Source organism: Panicum virgatum, chromosome 4N, assembly GCF_016808335.1.
Source record: "Panicum virgatum strain AP13 chromosome 4N, P.virgatum_v5, whole genome shotgun sequence".
NCBI classification, from domain to species: Eukaryota; Viridiplantae; Streptophyta; class Magnoliopsida; order Poales; family Poaceae; genus Panicum; species Panicum virgatum.
In genome coordinates this window covers 35592649-35616091 of record NC_053148.1, presented here as the reverse complement: position 1 = coordinate 35616091, position 23443 = coordinate 35592649, and the positions used below count along the sequence as shown (strand labels likewise).

At 48.8% G+C, this 23443-nt stretch overlaps 2 protein-coding genes across 2 annotated transcripts; both read right to left on the bottom strand.

Annotated features, from left to right (window-relative positions):
- Nucleotides 1-1283: 1283 nt before the first annotated feature.
- On the bottom strand, nt 1284-21051 carry LOC120669351 (putative disease resistance protein RGA1). The gene is made up of 5 exons (XM_039949121.1): nt 20662-21051; nt 16578-16688; nt 15553-16491; nt 3007-3127; nt 1284-2973 (listed from the first exon to the last, which is right to left on the bottom strand). Exons 1-5 carry the CDS (start codon nt 21049-21051, stop codon nt 1451-1453), a joined length of 3084 nt encoding a protein of 1027 aa, XP_039805055.1. The 3' UTR covers nt 1284-1450.
- An 87-nt stretch (nt 21052-21138) lies between these two features.
- On the bottom strand, nt 21139-21780 carry LOC120669350. Its single transcript, XM_039949120.1, has one exon. The coding sequence runs from the start codon at nt 21778-21780 to the stop codon at nt 21139-21141; it is 642 nt and encodes a 213-aa protein (XP_039805054.1).
- Nucleotides 21781-23443: the final 1663 nt, after the last annotated feature.

Below are 23443 nucleotides of genomic sequence, written 5' to 3'. Positions count from 1 at the left end.
TGCGGAAGCTTAATGAGCGGGATAGGAGATAGCAAACTCTTGACGCGGGTGTTTATCCCGTAGTTCGGTTAGCCACAAAGACACACCTACATCCACGTTGTTGTAGCACTCACTAAGAGTATTGCTACTCGGCCACCAAGTCTCTTCCAGTGAACACAATCACGGTCACCTTGGCCCCGGGTTCCACTAAGGAGCTTCTCCACAAAGGATGGGGGTCTCCACGTCCCCCGCACAAAGATGTCGTCGCCGCTCCACACCAAGTCGGAGGGTCGATGACGTTGCCGGCGAGCTTCACGCACCAAGGAGCCGGCGCACCAAGCTTTTGTTTTGGTTCGCTAATGAACCACAGCACAAAGGCTCGAAGCCTTGCAATCTCACTCACTAAGAGCTAATCCTTTACACAACACTTTCAAAGTGTGCTAAGGGCTAAGGATATGATCTTGATGCTCTTGTATGGTTTGGAGATGTTCTTGAGTATGTGTGGGAAGTCTAGCAACTCCAGCTAGCTTCAAATGGCCGGGGTGAGGCGTATATATAGGCCACCAAGTCTTGTAGCCGTTGCTCCAACGGTTAGCAAAAAAACTGCGTATCATCGGATGAACCGATGCCTCTGGCTGGGGTAGCGTTGGTTCATCCGGTCACTCATAACCCGAAGTAGCCGTTGAACTCCTAACAGCTGACACTGTGACCACCGGTTGAACCGATGCTTAGCCGTCGGTTAAACCGGTCACTCACAGCACTTAACTCTTCTGCTGACGTCATTACACCGATGGTATGCACCGATGCTTCACCGGTTCAACTGGTGCTGAAGACTTGACTTTTGCGCGACTTGCATCGTCTCTGGAACACAGTATGCCCAAAGCACCGATGCCCCGTTTTGAACCATCGGTTCATCCGGTGTCTATACCCTGACTTGGCTTCGATTCCCTTCTGCACCAAAATACCATGGCGTCGGTTCTTCCGACAACCATCGGATGCACCGATGCTCATGCGTCGGTTCTTCCGGTGCTACTGACCGAAGAGCTTACGGAACCCCCGTAGGGGCGGCCCTTCGCCTAGCTACGCCTATCTTCTCTCTTTGTCATCACTTGAATCTAAAAGGCTGAGAATGATTATCTTAACAATCATATTAGTCTCATTGATTGCGTTGTCATTCGATCACCAAAATCACTCGAAATGGCATAAATGGTGCCATGTTCGTTTCAGTCGTGCAGCTGGGCAACTCCGTAATGGAAATCCTGATGATACGAGGTAAATAACTCTCAATGCTCGTCACTCAGGGTGGAAACCTTATGCCATTGTAACCTTGTAGCTCGAAGTATTCTAAGCAGGCTGGTGGCATCAGTTCTTTCAAAACTTCAATGTCCTCTACAAATCTCTCAGCACCTTTTGTCCATACAAATTTTATTTTTCCAATACTTTGTTTTCCCGACAAATTTATCCTCTGTGCCTATGCAGAAGACTTGACTCTTTCAAGCCTGCTTATCTCCAAGATAGGAGGATTTTCATCCTTGAGCTTAATAATATTGCTGCTAGATTCACCATCATCGGCAAGGACCACAAAGTGAGGTAATAAGAAAGAACTATTTCTGAACTGAGGTAACGTGGACTCATCAAAACTGCGGCAACCATCCGTATTCAGAAACCTCAGACTGCCGATTTCAGATATACTTACTGGCAGCTTCCTGAGGTTACAACAATATGAGAGGTCCAGCTTATGCAGCTTTCTGAGCTTACCAAAAGTTTCGGGTAAACTGTAAAGATTCCCATTTCTTGACAGCGTCAGGTGCTCTAGATAGGAAAGAGCACTGATGTGACCCAGGAAAGCGTTGCTTTCGTCTACTCGTTGGTCACCACATATAGTTTCAAGACAACTTTTTACGTTTAAATAGCGTAGTTCAGTGAGATTGGCAATTGCTTCTTGTAGCCCTCTTAGACTCGGCAGTTCTTCATTTACACCGATGGAACAATTTGATATATTCAAATATCTGAGCTTGTTTAGGCCAGTCAAGGCTTCCGGTACACCTTCAACACGATAGCAGTCTGACAAATCAATATGTAGTAAACTGTGGAGCTTCCCAAATGATGATGGCAATTTATACAGTGAAGAAGAACCTGATAAGTCTAAATACTTTAGTTCATTAAAGCTTCCCAAAGCCTCAGGGAGCTTTGGAAGCAATAATGTAGAAAATCCATCTATACATAACTTCAAATATTTGACCTTGGTCAGGGTGCCCAAGATCTCTGCCTCAACAATACCAACTATCCCGGATCCGCCTGCAGGATTTGAAATATTTTCTGCTGGATACTTGTATGATTCTTCGTCCCCAAGGAGGCTATCTTGGATGCCCATTAAGTATGAGCTGAATGATAAATTCAAATATTGCAGTTCTGTGAGGCTGCTCAACGCTCTTGGTAAGTTTCCAACATTTTTGCAGTATGATACGTCCAAATATTCCAGTTTCATGAGGCTACCCAGCTGTTCTGATACTCCTGTAACATCAGAGCATTTTGAAAGATCCAGATGTTCCATATTTTTAAGATTGCCAAACAGTTCTGGCAGTTTTCTTATTTTTGAACAACCTGACAAATCAAGATGAACCAGTTCCTCCATTTCTCCAATCGACTCGAGCAATGCTAATATTTCAGAAGACCCACTAATGCTTAGATAGTTTAATTTCAAGAGCCTCGTAATATGGTTCGGGATATATTTACCACGAATACCTGGTGCGTTCAGATACTTCAGATGCTGTAAGTGGCCAATAGAATCTGGCAACTGATTTATGCGGCATTCACTTAAATCCAAGATGCACAAGGATGTTGCAGATGAGAACGTATCGCCACGTAATTCAATATTACCGCAGTCCAGAAAACGCAGTGCCCTTAGACTGTCAGGACAAGTCAAGAATAATCCCAACGGTTTGCTACAATCAGTGAGCAATGCATGGCGGCAGCTGCCTCCCCGAGTACTGCCTTTTTTACTAGCATCCAAAATTTTATCTCTGCCTTTTTTACTAGCATCCAAAATTTTATCGTCCAATATTAATCTCGCGAAGTCATGCACCAGATCATGCATGGTAAAGAATGTAATACCTTCATAATATGCTCCAGAAGTCTGCGACAAAGTCTATACTTGTGTCAAGTTTCTAAATTTCTATTATTTTTTATATTAGTATGCACGTAGCAACAAAATTAAAGTGCATTACAACTAGTTTGTTACCACAGCATAAAAGATTATTCTCATCCATCTTTAGTTTTAAAGTAACAACAGTTTGTGTATTTTTATAAGTACCTAAATGCTGTGGGGAGTGAGTTTGTTGGGTTTCCCTTAAAAACTGTAGGAAATATATCGTCACACAAGAAAATATACTATAGTGTATTGAAATTGTTTGCCACCCATATATTACTGTTGATAAAATTGCAAAATTTGTAGTTTCCATGGTCGTGTGTGTGTTGTCGGTCAAAACCCACCGGCGAGTAGCGACAGGCAACATGAAGAGCCGGGAGGTCGCCGGGGCGCTGGCAGACACTGCTTCCTCGGACAACGGCCCGCAATCCGGTACACACCGAAGATTCCGGAGAATGTAAGGCGTGCCACCTGACCTATACCTGATCAGGAAGGTGCGAACGTGCTTTAAACGATTTGCCTGCATGCACAAACACGTGTAAATATTAGTCCGAGCCGTGGTCGGCTCCCCGGGACGACTCTTGCATCGGCTTTCAAAGAAACCGATCAAGTCCCAGTGTCAAATCTGATCTGTATATCCGGATATCAGTGGATAAAGCAAATAACTATGAAAACTTGCTTCAATTGAATCTAGCTAATCCAACCCACGACAGTAAGAGCTTCACCGCTAGGTCGGAACATCCTATACGTAACTAGGCCTAGCGAGTATAACAGATAACTAAACCATAACAAAAAACAGAGGCCTAAGAACTAGCATGAGCTGATTCCTGGAACGATCCCTATCAAGGATAAAGCAAAGCATCTATTACATCACTGGAACATCCAATCCGTTTGCAAGGACTAACCTAGCAGATATTGAGCTAATCCTTATAAAATAAGAACAAACCATAATAGATTGGATCTACTAGATAGAAGAGAAGCAAGGTGTTATCTCTACGCAACTAACTCTTTGCAACGAGAATTAGCTTAAGATCAAAGCATGAACGCATAGAGAAAACATGATATTCATAGATGGTAAACAACAAGAGCATGGTAGATCTACTAAAAGTCATGCTACGAACATCAAGATAACTAGCATTACTCGCCATCAAAAATGCTTCAGTACGAGTAATACCAAGGTAAAGGCAAGAACAATGCTGTCCTGATCGCAAAAAGACGATCAGGGCAGCATGGCGTTTACTTGGATGAAATCCTAGAATTAGGGGCGGCGTTGCGCCAAGGTATTGTTGCAAAACGTGATGACGTTCTTCTTTTACGAATATTATAGGGTACACATTTATAGTCCGGAGACTTGAGAATCAATCTAAACCTAACGCGTCCAAATCAGACTCTATCTCTAATCCAAACTAAACTAAATCTAAAGATACATGGCCTGCACGGCCTAAATACTCACGCAGGAGCCGATTCTCAAGTCTTCTTTAATTCTTGCTTCAAGCCCAACTCGCTTGCGGCCCATTAATTAACCCTGTTAATTTATGGCGATAACACATGCCCCCTGGTTTTGGCAATGATAATTCCAAAACCACTCCGTTGCTTCATCTTCCCGTTAATGCCCATTAAAACACACTGCAACCACCAAGGAAGACGCAACGTCTCTGCAACTGGCTCCTCGTAGAATGTGAAACTGCCGATCCATCTTCCATTTTTTTACTATTTAATCTCATCCCGAATCGACTTCTTTCACCGCAAACTCATCTTCCTCCCAAAGCCAAGTAGCACAGAAAACCCCAACCTTCAGTAGCAATGGCGATTTCCTCCTCCTCCGGCTCCAACTCCATCGACTATCCTTCTTCCCCTTCTTCTTCAAGCCTCTCCGCCTTCTCCCTCGACTCCATTTCTGAGAGTCGGGAACCAACGCCGGAGTACGACCCGACGGCGGCGTACGAGGCGCTCGCTCCTCTGCACTGGGATGCAGAGGAGTTCAACTTTGGGATCGTCTCCGAAGACGACGAGCCCCAAACCGAAGGTGAAGACCTCCGACTCCTGTTCCAGGAGGAGCCGGAGAGCAGCAGCGAGGAAGGCTTCTCTTGGGATGGAGCCGATTCCTCCTCAGAAAAGGAGATCGGCTCCCCCTCCAGCAGTGATGACCCGATAGGAGGAAACCCCTTCCAATTCCTCGGGTCCTCCGAGGAGGACAACGAGGAAGAAAGCAGCGGCGGCGACGGCTGGAGTAGCGACGCCAAGACCAACGGCGGCAGCAATGCCTTTGACAGCGCCAGCGACGACGACGATGATGACGACGGCGGCGGAGATGCGCCGGCTCAAAGCCCCAAGCGCCGTAGGTACTAGGTACCTACGAGTGGTAGATGTAGGTAGTATTGTAGAAGTAGTATTGTAAAACCGAAGGATTCTTCTTTTGTCAAATCGGCTCTTCTGTAAGAATCCAACTTTTAATGAAGCTTATTATCCCTTAATCTTGCTTGTTTGGATCATCCCCCAAAAAACAGATGGCACTGCATCAGGCTTCATTAATATCCAAGAGCCGATAAAATTCAAACTGGAAGCAACCCGCATAAGAACAAAACACCACTTCCACTTTGAACCCAACTCGAAATAGATACTCCAAATCCGAGGGCAATTCAAAAATCCCACTCTATAAGTTCGAGCAAAGACTCTCCAAGCATCCAGAATTCGAATCAGAGCCTGCAGAACAACCAAACCCTAAGTCAGCAGATCTGAACCATGACGGACTCTGCAGCTCAGACAACGAATTCTTCAATCGATGATGCGGCAATCTGCGGCCTGAAGGTAATATTCAGCCTGCCCTTTTAACTTTCTTCAGCTCATTAAGCCTCCAACAAATTAAACTCTGAAATATGACACCACATGTAAATTTCTGAATCTCTGAACTTCAGGTGTCAGACATCCTTCTGCCGCATCCTTCCAATCCCAAATCCTTTTGTCTTGGCCCACGAACTTATGAAAATCCCACAGATTTAATCTCCTGTGAAGCAAATAGGATCCCTTTCGTAAGTCAAAACATTGATCTGGATTCTTGGGCCGACTGCCTAAGAGCCTGGCCCAATCCACCTGGAAGCTGGACTATATGGTATAGCAGAGTAGCAAAAGCTCATATGCCTTTGTGGCAGGAGTTAAACATAGATGATGCACTTAGTTTATCATTGTCTCCTCTCGACAAAGATGAAAACCTTCTAAAGACCATCGGCTATTTTTGGTCTGATGCTTTGAACTGCTTTCTCTTTGGTCACGGACCCATGACCCCTACTCTGCTAGACGTTACCATGATCACTGGCCTTGACATCGAATCTCCCAATCCTGCTGTTCACAGAATGGTAGAAGTCCCCTTCAAACACTCATCCAAGGTAGACTGCACAAACTAGAGCACTTACATGAACCAGCACATGAAGACAAAAGGCTCAGTAACTAAAAAGGAACACACAGCCTTCTTAAATCTCTGGCTAAAACATTTCATTTTCTGTGGTCCTTCCATAGCTCCAACTAAGAATTACCTTCCTTTGGCCTACCATCTGGCCCATGGCAACCGCACCGGCCTAGGCAAACTTTTCCTTGGAGAAACATACAGATATCTCCATTTGATGATAACTAATTTGCTCAACCAAAAGAAACTCAAAACTGGAGGCCCTTGGTGGTTTATTCAGTTATAGGCACAACTCTACTTTCAGCATCAGATCCCAAACTTTCAAAGCCTAACCAAGAATTCCTTCCCTGATGAGAATGGCAATCCAATTAGATTCACCAGCTATGGCCAAGCTCTATTCAGTCTTCCTGGTAGTAAACTGAACTCAACAGATGCAGCAAACTGGTTTAGAATTTTCTACAAAGGCCTAGACAATCCCCTTTATTTTCCATTCACTGAATCTGAAGCCTTTGAGAACCCAACTGCCTTCAGGCTAGATAGTTTTGCCGATGACAACAGCACTCGGCATCTATATTCTCTAATGATCCGACCTGGCTTCCTTCCTGTCGGCATAAGCACTTCCAACAGAATCATCAAACCTGGTTATGAAACCTATCAACCGGTCATAGCAGCTCGGCAATTCGGCCTAGGACAAGTCCCTCCCCACTTCCATATTCACCACTTGGTGGAGAGTAGAGCTGATCTACTTGACGGTCTTACCAGTTCAAGATGCTACAGCATGTTTGACAATCTCCACATTCCAATACCAGCCAATCTATCTTTTACTTCCTCGTCAATCGGCTTCAACACTTGATGGGAAATGTGGAAAACTCTTGTATTCAGAAAAGCATTAGGCCCTCTACTGCAGCAAATTGATCTTGAATACACAATCCCCGAGGAAGAGCAAAATATGACGAAGCTTTGTGCATGTAAAGTATAAACAGAGGCAAAGCTTCTCGATCTCGAGATACCTGGTCTCGACATCTAACATGCGCCTGCTGAGGTAGAAAACCACCCTCTCCTGACCGTCGTGCTTCTGAACCAATACCGAAGCAATGGAAGTGTCACCCACGGACAGGTACACATAGAAAGGCCTATCTTGCTAGGGTGGAACCAACATTGGAGGCTTCGATAGATATTCTTTGATTTCATCAAAAGCCTGCTGTTGCTCTGCCCCCAGCGAAACTCAGCATCAGACTTGACTTTTCACCAATCCCATGAACGGCTCGATGCGCCCAGACAGATTGGAGATAAATCGTCTGACAAAGTTGATTTTGTCGATGAGCTTCTGCAAATCTTTCTTCGTAGTAGGCGGCCTCATTGTCCTTACAGCTTCTTGACTTTTCAAGCCGATCTCGATTCCCCGCTCGTGCACCAGGAATCCTAAGAACTGACCGGCCGATACACCAAAGGCGCATTTCTTTGGGTTCATTCTGAGCCCAAACCTTCGAGTCCGTTCCAAGACCTGACGCAAGTCTTCCAGATGTCCCCCAGCCGACGTGGACTTGACCACAACATCATCAATGTAGATCTCTACCAGTTTACTGATGAGATCATGAAAAATGTAATTCATAGTGCGTTGATACATTGCGCCGGCATTTTTCAATCCAAAGGTCATAACCAAGTACTCGAACAATCCGACCGCGCCTGGTACTCTAAACGCGGTCTTGTGTATATCCTCTGGGGCCACAAAAATCTAGTTGTAGCCGGCATTACCATCCATAAAACTCATCATCTTATGATTGGCCGCTGCGTTGATCAATGTTTCCGCAACAGGCATCGAATACTCATCTTTTGGCGTTGCTCTGTTGAGGTCTCTGAAATCCACGCAGACTCGCCATCGGCCATCTTTCTTTTGTACAGGGACCACGCTGGAGATCCACTCCGCATACCGACATGGCCTGATGAATCCTGCATTCAGCATCTTTTGCACCTCTTTCTTAACCTCCTCTAGGACTTCGGCCTTCATCTGACGTGCTGGTTGCTGAAACGGCTGAAATCCCTTCTTAAGTGGGAGCCGATGCTCGACGATGTTTCTATCCAGGCTGGGCATCTCAGTATAATCCCATGCGAAACTGTCCCGGTACTCCTTCAATAGTGCTATCATCTGCTCACGCAAGATCGGGTCTAACCTTTTGCTGATAAACGTTGGTCGCGGCTTATCCCCGGGACCGATATCAACTTCCTCCAAATTGTCAGCTGACGTAAACCCGTACCCTAACTTGCCGTCGTCTGAAAGATCGACATCGACAACAAACACAGGGAGATAACAAGAAAAATTTTCCGGCCAACCGCACGGGCTGGCCGTTCCTGTATTTCCATTATCATTGAAAACTGAATGCTCAGCAACTGACCAACCACCAGAGCAGGCCATTGTTTGTACATAATATAACAATTTTAACTCCAAATATATATTACTCATTTTTTGGGGCCGGTCGCTGGGACTGGCCTCTCTAATCTTCCTGGATTCCGTAGCTTGCCAGGATGTGTTTACTCTGTGAGGCCAGTGGATAAGACCAGCCTCAGCCCATTTTTTGTCGCTTCAATCCGATCATAGTCTTCCAGTGCGATCCCTGAGATCGGCTCTTGCCCTTCTACGTCCCAGGCGTTCATGTCTGCGAGCGAAACCTCGCTGGAGTCATCTGGACGGACCACCTCCACTTCATCGCCATCCCACTGGACCAAACACTGGTGCATCGTGGAAGGAACACAACAATTGGCGTGAATCCAATCCCTCCCAATCAGCACTGTGTATGTACTCTTACTGTTGACGATGAAGAACGAGGTTGGGACAGTCTTGCGGCCAACTGTCAACTCCACATTGAGGACACCCTGTGCCTCCGACGGCTGACCGTTGAAGTCATTGAGCATCACATTAGTCTTGATAAGATCAGCAGCGGAACGACCCAATCGGCGCAGCACTGAGTACGGCATCAGATTGACTGCGGCGCCAGTGTCGATCAACATCCTGTTCATAGGCTTGCCATCGATGAGGCCCTTGAGATACAATCCCTTCAGGTGCTTGTAGCTTTTCTCCTTGGGCTTCTCGAAGATGATCGGCTGTGGGACAAGATCCAGCTGGGCGACGGCCAATTCCTCCGGTTGGGGCGCCCGAAACTCCGACGGGAGCACGAACACCATATTCACATCAGCCGATGGCTTTTCACTGGCTCTTGGCTGCTTGGGGCGCCACTCCCTCCTTGGAGGGCACCTTTCCACCCTTCGCGGGTGGCTGACTTGCTCCGCGAGATCCGGACGTGCTTTCCTCAGCACGTCGAGGTACCTTGCTTCTGCCTCTTCGAGATTGCGTAGGCGCTGCACTCTGCGCTTCTGCGAGCGGCTGAGCCCGTTAGGACACCACCATGGACGATGATACTTGTCTTCCTCTTCTAGCTCAAGATCGAACCTGGATGGCCGCTCAATATGGTCGTCGTGATGTGTTTTGGGCCCCAAGCGCTGGAACACCGACGTCTCGCCTGGATGGCGTCCCCGAGGCCTGCACTCCAAGCAATCATCGATAGTAGGCAATCGGCTCATGCTGGAATTCCAACAGTACCTGAAGAACGGGCAATGCTAGTGGTCGCATATAGCCTGGCATCTCCCCAGCGTTCTCCCTGTGCGGTGCTCATACTCCTCTTCCAATTCATACCGGCGGCGCAACTTGTACTGATACTAGTATTTTTCCAGAAGCCGATTAGAAGCTGTGAGTTGATTGCGGATGTGACGCATTTGTTCTTCGGTAACATGTTGCTGCTCCGGCTCGTGTTCATCCAGGGGCTGTTTGCCAGAAGCGGCCTCTTTCCTCTGCTCGACATGGCGGCGCATGGGTCCCGCCATGTTTATCTGGAACGCCAAGTTCTGGCCCTCAGATCCAAGATCCGATAGCTCCACCACGTTAGCCTGTGGGAATGGTTGACTGTCCACTTTCATCGTGTGTTGGGCCAGAATTAATCGGCCTTGCTCGATAGCCGATTGGATCTGACGATACAGCTCCTTGCAGTCATTCGTGGCATGGGTGAACGAGTGGTGCCACTTGCAGTACAGCCTCCCCTGCAGCTCCTGTGCCGTTGGCAGCTTGTGATTCTCTGGGAACTTCAACTGCTTTTCTTTGACCAGTAGATCGAATATCTGCTCTGCCTTGGCCACATCAAAGTCAAAGCCTTTCACAAGCCCCTTCTGTTTGACCCACTTGCACGGGACGGGGTTTGCCCCCCGGGTCCACTCTGCCACAGCCACTTCTTATTCCCCGCCAGAATCATCGGAATCACCTGCTTGGGCCATATTGACATGGCGCTTGAATTTTTCCTGGTACAGCTCAGGGTGATAGTGTTCATACGCCGTAAGCTTCTGCACCATGTCTGCCAGAGAGGTGAATTCCAACTGAAAAGCCAGATCCTTTATCGGCTTAGCGAGCCCCAGGACAGCCAAATCGACTACCTCCTTCTCTGTGATGCGTGATGAGTAGCATCGATTCTTAACTTCTCTGAAGCGCTGCACGTACTCCGACACACTTTCCCCTTGCTTCTGCTTGACTTGGGCGAGGTCAGCAATCCCGGCTTCAGCAGCCTCTGAATGATACTGGGTGTGGAACTGATCTTCCAGCTGCCACCAAGTCCGGATCGAATCTGGGGGCAGTGACATATACCACCCAAAGGCTGAACCCATGAGAGACTGGGAGAAGAAACGGACCCTTAGAGGATCCGACACTGAGATCATCCTGAGCTTCGTTAGGTATCGGCTCACATGCTCGATAGAGCTGGCCCTTTCTGACCCGCTGAACTTGGTGAACTCTGGGAGCCGATACTTAGGTGGCAATGGGATCAAGTCATAATCACTTGGATATGGCTTAGAATAGCCGATCGCCTTTCTCTTGGGCAGGATGCCGAACTGGTCCCTTAATATTGCACTGACCGGCTCCACACTCAGAACTCCTGGGGCCGAGGGCTCAGCACTCGGCCTAGTAGCGTACTTCGCTAGCCATGCCTGTTTCTCCGCATCTGCCCCTGAAGCTCCTGTACCCACCAGATGTCCCGCGCGCGTTGGACTGATGATGTCAGGTATGTACATGCACGTGTAGCCATGCGGGATCTCCTTAGGAGGCTCGCTCAGGAACTGGCCTTCTCCAGGGTCACTGCCGATCTTGTAAACGACGTAGATCGGTGAACCTTGCGGCCCTGGGGCCGTGAGCGAGTACGACACTGGCGGTCTAGACTGAAGTGAGGCCTCTCCCTTGTGACTCCCCAGTATTGGTCTTGATGGGGAGTACTGGTTTTTGATCACCTCCTGGACGACACGATGTGCCACACGCTCGAGCTCATTCACCAGGCTTTCTGAGTGCCGTTGAAGTGTTTGAGCCACCATGTAGTTCATCTCCTGGCGCAGGGCTCTGGTGCACTCCTCTGATGGTACAGATAGGTCAACGTTGTCGAGAGTGCCTTCGGGTGAGAACCCCTTCCACCTGATGCTGTGGTTGCGGGTCCTCTCGAAAGAGCCGATGAGATCGGCTTCGAACTGAGTTTTGACCTCATCATATTTTTGCTTGTGTTCTGGAGTCAGCTCTTCATACGTGACAGGTTTGGCGACCGGCGGAATCGGTGCCTGGTCCTGAGGTCCTGCCATCTCTGCGGTGGGCGTTGTTGTTGATGAGTGTCCCACCGGGCGTGCCAGAATGTGTTGTCGGTCAAAACTCACCGGCGAGTAGCGACAGGCAACACGAAGAGCCGGGAGGTCACCGGGGCGCTGGCAGGCACAGCTTCCTCGGACAACGGCACGCAATCCGGCACACACCAAAGATTCCGGAGAATGTAAGGCGTGCCACCTGACCTATACCTGATCAGGAATGTGCGAACGTGCTTTAAACGATTTGCCTGCATGCACAAACACATGTAAATATTAGTCCGAGCCGTGGTCGGCTCCCCGGGACGACTCTTGCATCGGCTTTCAAAGAACCGATCAAGTCCCGGTGTCAGATCTGATCTGTATATCCGGATATCAGTGGATAAAGCAAATAACTATGAAAACTTGCTTCAATTGAATCTAGCTAATCCAACCCACGACAGTAAGAGCTTCACCGCTAGATCGGAACATCCTACACGTAACTAGGCCTAGCGAGTATAACAGATAACTAAACCATAACAAAAAACAGAGGCCTAAGAACTAGCAAGAGCCGATTCCCGGAACGATCCCTATCAAGGCTAAAGCAAAGAATCTATTACATCACCGGAACATCCAATCCGTTTGCAAGGCCTAACCTAACAGATATTGAGCTAATCCTTATAAAATAAGAACAAACCATAACAGATTGGATCTACTAGATAGAAGAGAAGCAAGGTGTTATCTCTACGCAACTAACTCTTTGCAATGAGAATTAGCTTAAGATTAAAGCATGAACGCATAGAGAAAACATGATATTCGTAGATGGTAAATAACAAGAGCATGATAGATCTACTAAAAATCATGCTACGAATATCAAGATAACTAGCATTACTCGCCATCAAAAATGCTTCAGTACGAGTAATACCAAGGTAAAGGCAAGAACAATGCTGCCCTGATCGCAAAAAGACGATCAGGGCAGCATGGCGCTTACTTGGATGAAACCCTAGAATTAGGGGCGGCGTTGCGCCAAGGTGTTGTTGCAAAACGTGATGACGTTCTTCTTTTACGAATATCATAGGGTATATATTTATAGTCCGAAGACTTGGGAAATAATCTAAACCTAACGCGTCCAAATCGGACACTATCTCTAATCCAAACTGAACTAAATCTAAAGATATATGGCCTGCACGGCCCAAATACTCACGCAGGAGCCGATTCTCATGCCTTCTTTAATTCTTGCTTCAAGCCCAACTCGCTTGCGGCCCATTAATTAACCCTGTTAATTTATGTCGATAACAGTGTGGTTGCTGATGACCCACGTTGATGTGACAAAATAAACTTCTATATTTTTTCTAAATACAGAGATATACTGCCTTCTTGTGTGGATGTTTATTGATAGATAAGGAACATTTGTCTAAAACAAACTGAACATAATATTTGTACATTTCTCAGGTTACCAGTAGGTATATTATGAATAGGAACCCCTCTAGTTTGTTCTTACTAAAGCCTATAGCAGGAAAAATCCATTAAATGTACTTAATATTTTTTTTTGTTCAAGAATGAAGTACAAACTATAACAAGGGGGTGAGATTACACCCAAGATTCTTAATCTTTTTTCCCTCTGATATCATTTAGATCCCCAAATTAATTTCTTAATGAAATAGATAAGCCCTTAAACATCTACATCTCAATTAAACAGAGTGCTGACATGGAACTGAGAAGATTATGCAAGGGCTATCCAGCTGCGCATGAGCATACACTCGCGCACATAGACACAATGTTATGGGTCAGGTTATCTTGTCCTCCCTAGTGCAGTTTTTTTCCCCTTATGAGCTTGGGTTCACTGTTCTGTAATTATATATAGATACGGCATTTATTGTCTATGGTCACTATTTGTTGGTCACACACTACTACAGAACAGGCCTTTGTTCCAGGCCATTTGTTCCGGCTGTCTTTGGACCCGGGACAATAGGTGGCTTTTGTCCCGGGTCCAACGACTAGCCGGGCCAGCGGGGAGATAGAGGTCTTTTATCCCGGTTGTAGGCACCAACCGGGATAAAAAAGAAGCTTTTTGTCTCGGGTGGTGGCTCCAACCGAGACAAAAGACCCCGTGGCCTTTTTGTCCCGGGTGGAGCCACCACCCGGGACAAAAGGGAGCCTTTTATCCCGGGTGGAGCCAGCACCCGAGACAAAAAGCGACCGACGTCTCCCCCCTGCCGATATTTTCTAAGTCGCTGGCTCCTCTCTCCTCTCTCTCTGCCTTATCTTCTTCCTCCCGCCCCCTTCCTCAGCTGCCTTCTCTCCTCCCTCCCTCCGGCCCTCAGCTCCCTCCCCGGTGCGGGCGGGGCCGGCGAGCCGCAGCTAGGGCACGGCCAGGCCCCAGCGGCGGGCACAAGCTCGGCCCGGCGGGGGCGCGCGGTTGCCGGCGCGTCCAGGCCCAGCGGGGGCGGCTTGGGTCCGCGCCTCGGCCAGCGACGGCGAGCTGCGCCCGCTGGCTCGTGGCGAGCAGCGCCCGGCCGCGGCGGCGCGAGGCCGCGGCGGAGCAGCGCCCGCTGGCCCGTGGCGGCGCGGGGCCGCGGCGGAGCAGCGCCCAGCCGCGGCGGAGCAGCGCCCGGTGGCGGCAGCGCGAGGCCATGGCGGAGCAGCGCCCGCTGGCCCGTGGCGGCGCGGGGCCGTGGCGGAGGAGCGCCGGGCGGCGGCGGCGCGAGGCCGCGGCGGAGCAGCGCCCGCTGGCCCGTGGCGGTGCGGGGCCGCGGCGGAGCAGCGCCCGGCGGCGGTGGCACGAGGCCGCGGCGGAGCAGCGGCCGTGGCGCTGGGACGACACGGCGGCGCAGGATCCGGCGAGCAGTGCCCAGTGGCCATGGCGCGGGGCCGCGGCGAGCTCAGGTTGCGGCACTGAGCTGCGGCGAGTGGAGGCGGCACTGGGCTACGGGGTTCCTCTTTGTTTTCTTTTTTTTTCTTCAATGATTCTGGGATTGAAATTGAAATTATGTGAATGATTTGGTATGGATTATACGCATGATTTGTTTGTGGATTTCGATTGTGATTGGGTTCGTGAATGATTTTGTTACTGAGAATTAAAGATTTGGAAAAGTGGGAGCCTGCATGTGGGCGAACCGCAAGCGAGGTCGGGCCTGCGAGATTTTTTTTATTTTGCAAAAATATCATTTGTCCCGGGTCGTGAGCTGCCGGGACAAATGGACAAATGGCATTTATCCCGGATGCTCAATCCCGGTTGAAAAACCTTGATAAAAGGCTATTGGCAACCGGGACTAAAGCCCTATTCTGTACTAGTGACAGTGTACTAAATTACATCTTTACGTGAGTTTCCTTGCAATTCTTTTGAGGAAATAATGAATTTAAAGGTTGGAGATTGACATAAATAACTCACTGGCGGTGACATTGAAGTTTGAAGGAAAGACATTCCCAGGAGCTTGGCAATGTACTTCTCACTGAGCTGGTGCTTCTTGAAGGGTGCTTTCATTGGCCTGATGAACCCCAGTGAAATCCATTGGTGACTTAGATCATCTTTAATTATGTTGTGACCTTTTGGAAAGATTGCACAGTAGGTAAAGCATGACCTTAGGAGGTGATCCATACCACTATAACTTAACCTCAAGGCTGCAGGCACTTGATTTTGTAAAGATCCATTCCTTGAAGTAGGTTCATTCCAAACATCGCTATCATTAACTTTCTCCCATTCATTCAAATCCTTGGACCCCAATGTGTATCCAAGAGATTGAGCAGCTAAAGGTACACCTCCACACTTCGAGGCAATCTCCATTCCTATATCCTTCATCTGTTCTTTGTCATCTCTAGCTTCAAAACCAGTTTTTTGTTTTATTATCTCCCAGCACAACTCCTTTGTCAGGAGTTCTATCTTGTATGGCTCAATGGTTCCAATTTCCTTAGCAACGTGTTCATCACGTGTTGTTACTATAACTATTATGTTGCCTGTCTCACCAAGCATTAGCATAGTCTTCCAATCAAACAATTTATATAAATCATCCTCCCATAAGTCATCCAAAACAATCAAAATCTTCTTCCCGGCTAATAGCTTCTTGAGGCGTGTCCGTATCAACTGTTTCTCATTTAGTTGGCTCTCCTTTTCAGTGAGCTGTGAAATTATGGAGTTACCGATTTTATTTGAGTCAAATCTTGGGGACACATAGACCCATACTTGAGAGTAATATTTGAATTTTGTGTCATTGTAAATCATTTTTGCAAATGTTGTCTTGCCAATGCCTCCAATACCATGTATAGGAAGGATGGTGATGCTATCTCTTTTTTTTTCCGAACAACTTCGGGGGGGAGATCCCCAGTGGTGATGCTATCTCTCATGCTGTCACCTTGTAATAAAGAAGTCATTATTTTTTCTTTCTCATCAGTCCTCCCAACAATGAGTTCTTCTATAACATCTGAAGAGGTCTCACGTATATCATAAAATTCCTGCTCATTGCAGTCAGGGCCTGCCATCATGGTAAAATCCAGCTGTTGATATGTATTGTTCTTCGGTTCCTTCGCCACCTGCAGGATTTCATTTGATTTGTTAATGCATTAAGAAATTAAAGTGTCTTAAATAGCAGATACGACAAAAGTAGTTATACATTCATGGCCCAATGCGCTAATATTAAACTTCCTACAACTTATAAGAAAACTGTGCAGCGTGTTTGTACTGCAAAAGGAAAAACTTTCCACGTTACCCACTAGTTTCTTGATATGTCAATAGGCAGTTAGGCCCAATGTGTTTGGTTCATAGCCACAACACGCCACAATTTTTGCGCGCAAGTTAGGCAGCCGTTTGGTTGGTTACGTGAAGTTCGGCGCCGCCACAACTCGCCAAAGCATGCTAGTTCAATTTATGTGCCGCAGCTCGCCGAGAATGTGGCTCACGAATCGACCGCCGCATCTGCGGAGCGACCAGAGTCTGGGCGCGGCATGCTTTGGCGCCGTCCAAACAGACCCTAAATTTTATCTTGTGATTTCAGCCGTCTTTCTAACTAATGTTTTTACAAGGGGTTGCTTTCTCCCCCCCCCCTCAACTGCCCGCGCCCACCATTGCCGAGCACCCTCACGGTAAGCCCCCATCTCCGCCCTTCCTCCGCCTGGCCTGAGACGTGGAACAGCTTCCCTTCGGCCTCTTGAAGCTTCCCAGTACCACCCTCGCCATCCCAGCTCCTAGTCGAGTACTTCTACCCACGAGTCGAGTGCTTCTACCCACGAGTCGAGCGAGTGCTTCTACCCACCAGTCGAATGCTTCTACCCACTAGTGACTAGTCGAGTACTTCTGCTCACTAGTCGAGTGGTTCTGCTCGCTAGTCTAGTGCTTCTACCCACTAGTCGAGTACTTCTGCTCGCTAGTCCAGTACTTCTGCTTTCTAGTCCAGTACTTCTCTTCACTACTTTAGTACTTCTACTCGCTAGTCCAATACTTCTACTTGCTAGTCTAGTGCCTCTGCTCACTAGTCGAGTGCTTCTGCTCACTACTCGAGTGCTTCTGCTCACTAGTCGAATACTTCTACCCACCCTAGCTTCTTTATGAACTAGTTTATGTTAGATAATACCCTATAAACGATTGTCCAATGAAGTGTATATAAGATGCTTAACAACTTTATAGTGAAATCCTTGTTTATCTTTTACCATCATCACGCTCATGCATGTGCATTTCATATAGAATCGACTACTCTCGCTAGCAGAACGTACGAGTTGGTCCTTGAGTATGAGAGTGAGCAGCGTGAAGCCCTGATTAATCTAACTAAAGCAGTCGAAGACCCGAACCAAAGTTCAGAAGAGCCCAAGGCTAGTTACGCTCAGGAAGGCAAGCCCCGGAGCATGAATCCTACTACTTTCAATTATATGCAATTTATGTTTCATATATACTTGTGCATTTAAGTTTACAGGAATTGAATAGAACCTTAGTTGCATGATCCTAGGTAACCCTGTTCTGAATACCAGAGTTGAAGTCCAAGTAGTCACCATGCTAATAGGACTGGTAAAAGTCGAGTGGTTTTCTGCCACTCGTGAGAAGATAGGAGTTGAATGTCTACTACATACTGCGGCTATAAGATCTACGGGCGGGGCGATGGTACGATGTTCATGGTTGAGGCCCCGTCTGTTTAGTGAAAAATGCTAAGACTGCAATGTGTGGTAGTGGTGGTTAAGCGTTTGAACGTCCTAACCACATATCGAGAATATGGTAATCGGTAAGCTTAAGTACCCAATTGGACCGGGGAGTGGACGGCACCCTCATCCTCTTTAAACTAGGTTCACTGTGCGCACATGCGGGTGCAGAGTCTGCGTACTCTATAGTTGAGGGGGGTGGCCCTGATCCACAAGCTAGGAAGAAAGTTGAAAAGTGGCATGTGTGACTCTGAGAGTAACTACGTGACGTGTGCATTTGGTGTACCTTGCAAGGTTAAGAAACTCGATTCAAATCGTCCGCTTCTCACGGCTAATGAGACTGCTTGACCCTTTTACCACATAGAGTAAGAAGTAGAATATGGATGATGATCTATATGGTTGAATGATGAAAGATAATTGTTTTTCCATCATGTATGCTATTGGATAGTTGCTTACTTTAACTGAATTAGAATCGGGAGGTTAAAATCTGAAATTAAGGATCTACTTTTTGTTGCTTTTAGAGCAAAACAAATCCCTCAAGCCAAAAATTTTGCATGTCTAGATAGTGGGCTAAGTATACCCATTGTCGGGTAAGCCTTGCAGAGTATTAGTATACTCAGCCTTACTTGTGGCTCTATTTTCAGGCAATACTTTTGAGGATATGATCGCTAACTTGGCTTGGCCGTGTTCTCTGCCTCATGGTTGGTCGGTGGAGTGGGATACGACCCCGACCAATGATGACAATGCCGAGTGATATCATGTACAGGCTTCATGATATCTTGTATCGTCGAGTAGAACTATCATTTATTTTTTTCCGCTGCAGTTGAACTCTAAAGTACTCGATGCCTCTGAAGTACTCGATTTATGAATTTGAAGTCGGTTTGTAATATTATTTCGGTACCAGACTCTGTGTTGTAAAATTTATGAAATGTTGTAATCTCTTTGTGGGTTTTATGTATGCTTTATTCGATCCTAGTTCAGGTGGTTTTATCGGGATACTATCCGACAGACTGCCCAGTTACTCCGTTTGAAGTGCGAGTTAGCCCTGATTGTCTTTATGGTGATGGTTAGTACACTTGAGCTAGATTAATTCGGATGGTTCAGCCACAACTAGGCTCACGAGAATGTTTACCACCCCAAACGTAGGGTGACAACCATAAAACATCGACCCTCGCCTCCCTCCAAGCTGGCCTTGGCCCTCAACCTCCCTTATCACGGTCGTCCTTGTCCTATAGATCCCCCTCATCTCCCTCCCTTGGACGTCCAAAAAAGCCCTGCCTCACCATTGCATGAATTGGCAACCAATCCATCACCCATGGGCACTCTAGAATTTACCGCCACTGCCTCTTCTACTGTTCAATAGTTTGTGGCTTCGGTCGGCGTGGTCATTGTCATCTCTATCAGAGGAGGAAGACAAGCATGACCATGACCCCTACATCAACGAGGACTAATTAAGCTGTCATCCCCTCGAGTGAGGACTACTGAGGACAAGGATTTCATTCATATGCTCGAGGGCTCGCTGTAGTGTCCAAATGAGGACAGCAGGGTCAACAGCCCTGAGGCCCTTGCCTGGCTCCGATCTGGCGGTGGCTCGGACTCATCCTCCCTCCTACTGCCCAGGTGGTTCTGCGTAGATAAACCATTTACCTAGACGGTTGAGATAAAAACTACGGGAGCTTATGGTAGAAAGAGGTTTCAGTTCAGTTGTACACACAGGGTTGAACTTGCGTATTCTTCTATGGGCCGGCATTTTTTTTTCTCTCACCTAGCCACAACTACCAGCAATCGGATATTCGGATCACCTAGGGTGTATTTGGTTCATGGGATGAGGGGATCATCAATTTTATTTTTTTATTTTTATGTGTTTGGTTGGTGGATAAGGTGCGGAAGGATGGCTCTCATGTGAGAATATTCACCAGATGCTGGCTCCACAAAATTAATGGAATACAACCATCCCACCTGTGAGGATGACAGTGGGCCGAGCAATGTCCTAAAGTGGGATGAAGCCATCCCATCCTGCCTTAGAGCATCTCCAGCCGGGCCTGGAAAATAAAGCCCCTACATTCGATTTTAGGAGCCGGCCTGCAAGAAATGAGAGCCCAAAATGAGCCTCAACTCCAGTCGGGCCTGCAAAAGAGGCCCCTATTCCTCTCGGCGATGCTGCTCCGGCAGTGGCCGTCCTCCCAGATGCATCAGAGCAGGATGCGCATGGCGGCCAGCCTCTCGTCCAGCACTTGCTCGGCTCCCAGGCTCGCGGCCATGCTCCGGATGAACCTCTCCGACAGGAGCGCGGACCTTGGCATCGGCGCCGTGGAGCTGTCCCTGTCCCTATCCATGCTGCCACCGCCCTCCTCGGCGAGGACCTGGCTAGGAGGATCACTGACGCGGCCTTGGGGTTGGTGCACATCCTGAGCGGGTCCTCGTCGCCGTGGCGGATGGTGGACACGAGCGCCTCCGCCATGTCCATCTCGACGAGCTGCTCCGGCGTGGGCGCGAGGAGGCAGATGAGCACCACGGCCTCCACCAGGCCCTTCTTGAAGAGGGCCACCAGGCAGTCGACGTCGGAGTCGACCCTGGTGAGCGTCTGCACGACGGCGTCGTCCCGGGAGGCGAGCTCGGCGAGGAGGAAGACGATGACCTGCAACACCTGGGCGCTGACCGAATTGAAGTGGATCTCGACGAAGCCGTTGATGACGGCGGGCCTGGCGAGCGTGGCGAGGACGGCCTGCTCGGCGCCGGCCTCCCGCCAGAGGCGCTCGATCTTGAGCATCGACTTCTCGGACTTGGCCAGCTCCTCGGACGTGCAGAGGCAGGACACGACGGCGCAGAGCTCGCCGACGGCGGTCTCGAGGGTGGCCTACCCGATGATGCTGGTGGGCGAGGGCGCGCTGTTCTCCTCTCTCTCGATTCTCTCCCCAACAGATCTCTCGCGGTGGAGCAAGGGCGGCGCTGCCGGCCCGACCTGCGTCAACGGCATGGAGGAGCAGGGGCAGCGCCGCCGGGCCGGCCTATGTCGGTGGCGCGGATGAGTGGGCGGCACCGAGCAGCACGGGGTGCACCACTGCCACAAGATCCGTCTCCTCCACTCGCAGGCGCCAGAGCTTGGGGCCGGCGACATGGGCGCCAGAGCTCGGGGCCGGTGGCGGGGGTGCTGCAGCTCGGGGCTGGTGACGCGGGCGCAAGAGCGCGGTGCTGGCGGCGGGGGCTCTAGAGAGCATGGCCTGCGGCTCGATCGCCGGAGCTCGAGGCCGGTGGTGCGGGCATAGGAGGTCGTGCTGGGGAAGCGGCGCGGGTGCCGGAGTGACGGGTGCATCGGGTCGGCGTGGCACCCGGTGCGCCATGGACCCGTGGCGGGCGCTGCTTTCCAGCCGGCCGGCCACCGCCGCGAGGAAGATGGAGCTTCCCGGGCGGGCGCGGCGAAGAACGGCGACGGCGGGCGGAGGAGGCCGGCCGTGCGAGTAGGGGTGGGGGGAGGAGCACCATGGAGGCTCGCCGGCATGGGGGGGGGGCTCGTGGCGCAGCTCGCCGGCAGGGGAGGGAGCGCTGGGCGGAGTTGGAGGTGCAGGCGACGAGGTGGAGGCGCGGCGGCCGGCGCGCCGTGGGGCGGTGCGTGGGGGCGGGCCGGCGTGTAGGAGATGGGAGGCTCCTATTCCTAGAGACTTGGGGTGCTAATTTGAGAGTCCATCTAAAATACGAGCCCATCTAGGAGGCCTGCTGGAGTTTGTTTTCTCCCTAAACTCTCAAAATTTAGAGTAGGGGCCCAAATGAGAGCCTGGGCTGGAGTTGCTCTTACCCTCTAACCAAATACTAACTTTGCTACTAGTTACTGGCAGAATTTATGGAGTTAATTCAAGGGAACTCACCTCAGTTGTAGAGTTTCCTGCTACAGGCGGTTCAGCGTAGAAAGCCATCAGTTTCACCTGTTGGGCTACACGGCCATCGTTATGGGCTTCCGTAAAGAAAGTGTTATAGCTGTCTGCAGCATCACAAGTTCCATACTGTACACCCTCATCGACCGCTATGATACTCTCAAGAGTGAAGTACCCATTGCAGTTTTCCGGTGCCTTCTGGGCGGACGTGGTGGTCACAGACTCACAGCAAGAGCGCAGCTGGACATTGGAGGTACCGTACCACCACGTGGACTCAAGAAATACTCTGAATTCATGGTGAGCAGCCTAAATGCAACTCGGGCAGCAGTATTGTTTGTTAGACGCAGCAAGGACGAGATTGTCAAATTGCTTGGGTTCAACTGGAACTGGAGGTCGACTGACTGGACGCTGAGGAGGGCGCTCTGCAATGAACAGAAAGAGATTAGAATGCCATTAAGTTTCACATGTAAAAGAATAAAAAAGAATGCAATTGATCATAATGCAAAATTTAATTAGTAACAAAATATAGTTGAACATTTGTGTTAGAAAAAATATAGTTGAACCTTTATTTCCTGTTAGATAATAATCAGCCCAATTCTAACTATGTTATTTTAGACATGTTCACCACAATCAGAGAGTATGATGATCACGCTACCATTCAGTTAATGATATGATAGCTCTTCTAATACAAGTCTCAGAAGTCTAGGACAACTTATATTCCACATATAGTGCAGAAGTCTAAAGCTACGTATATATAGGCCACATTATCATTAGCAGGTTCAGGCAACAAAAAAATTGCTAATTAATTATTACTCTTGAATCACTGGAGGCATTTATATTGTGGAATAACATCCCTAATGAGCCGGGGGAAATACAGCGAGGATATTTTGCGGTGACGTCGTATGGCTCTTTTCTGGTTGCAAATTTTGCGGCGCTCCCCCTGAGTGTCAACCTCGTCATCTTCTATCTGAACGGTGACTATGACACTCGGAGGAGCAGGAGGAAAGTTGTGGCTGACTTTGGTCTCGATCTCTGTTGTTGCGGTTATAGTTGTATCCATGTTGTCGTCGGGGAGATACTCGGCAAAGTCAACTGAGTTGTAGTCGAGAAGATTGACTCGTTCCATGGGATCATCGTCTGATTCATGGATCTCAAAGAGGCACACGATGAAGACTTCTCGAGAGGGGTCTGCCAGACCCGGGGTAGCGGGACTGCTTATAGACATAGAATATTCTAGAGTAAGGGATAGCACATGGATGTACCTTACCTCTCTTGTAACTACCTGAATAGGCG

What these genes read in the sequence shown, in the direction of transcription:
- LOC120669351 (XM_039949121.1), bottom strand. Translation starts at nt 21,051, where the DNA reads ATGCTCAAGATCGAGCGCCTCTGGCGGGAGGCCGGCGCCGAGCAGGCC. An exon ending in TACGTGAGACCTCTTCAGAT is followed by an intron (nt 16,492 to 16,577) that starts GTTATAGAAGAA and finishes CATGAGAGATAG; the next exon opens with CATCACCACTGGGGATCTCC. An exon ending in AAACTTCAATGTCACCGCCA is followed by an intron (nt 3,128 to 15,552) that starts GTGAGTTATTTA and finishes ACACAAGTATAG; the next exon opens with ACTTTGTCGCAGACTTCTGG.
- LOC120669350 (XM_039949120.1), bottom strand. Translation starts at nt 21,780, where the DNA reads ATGCCGGCGAGCCTCCATGGTGCTCCTCCCCCCACCCCTACTCGCACG.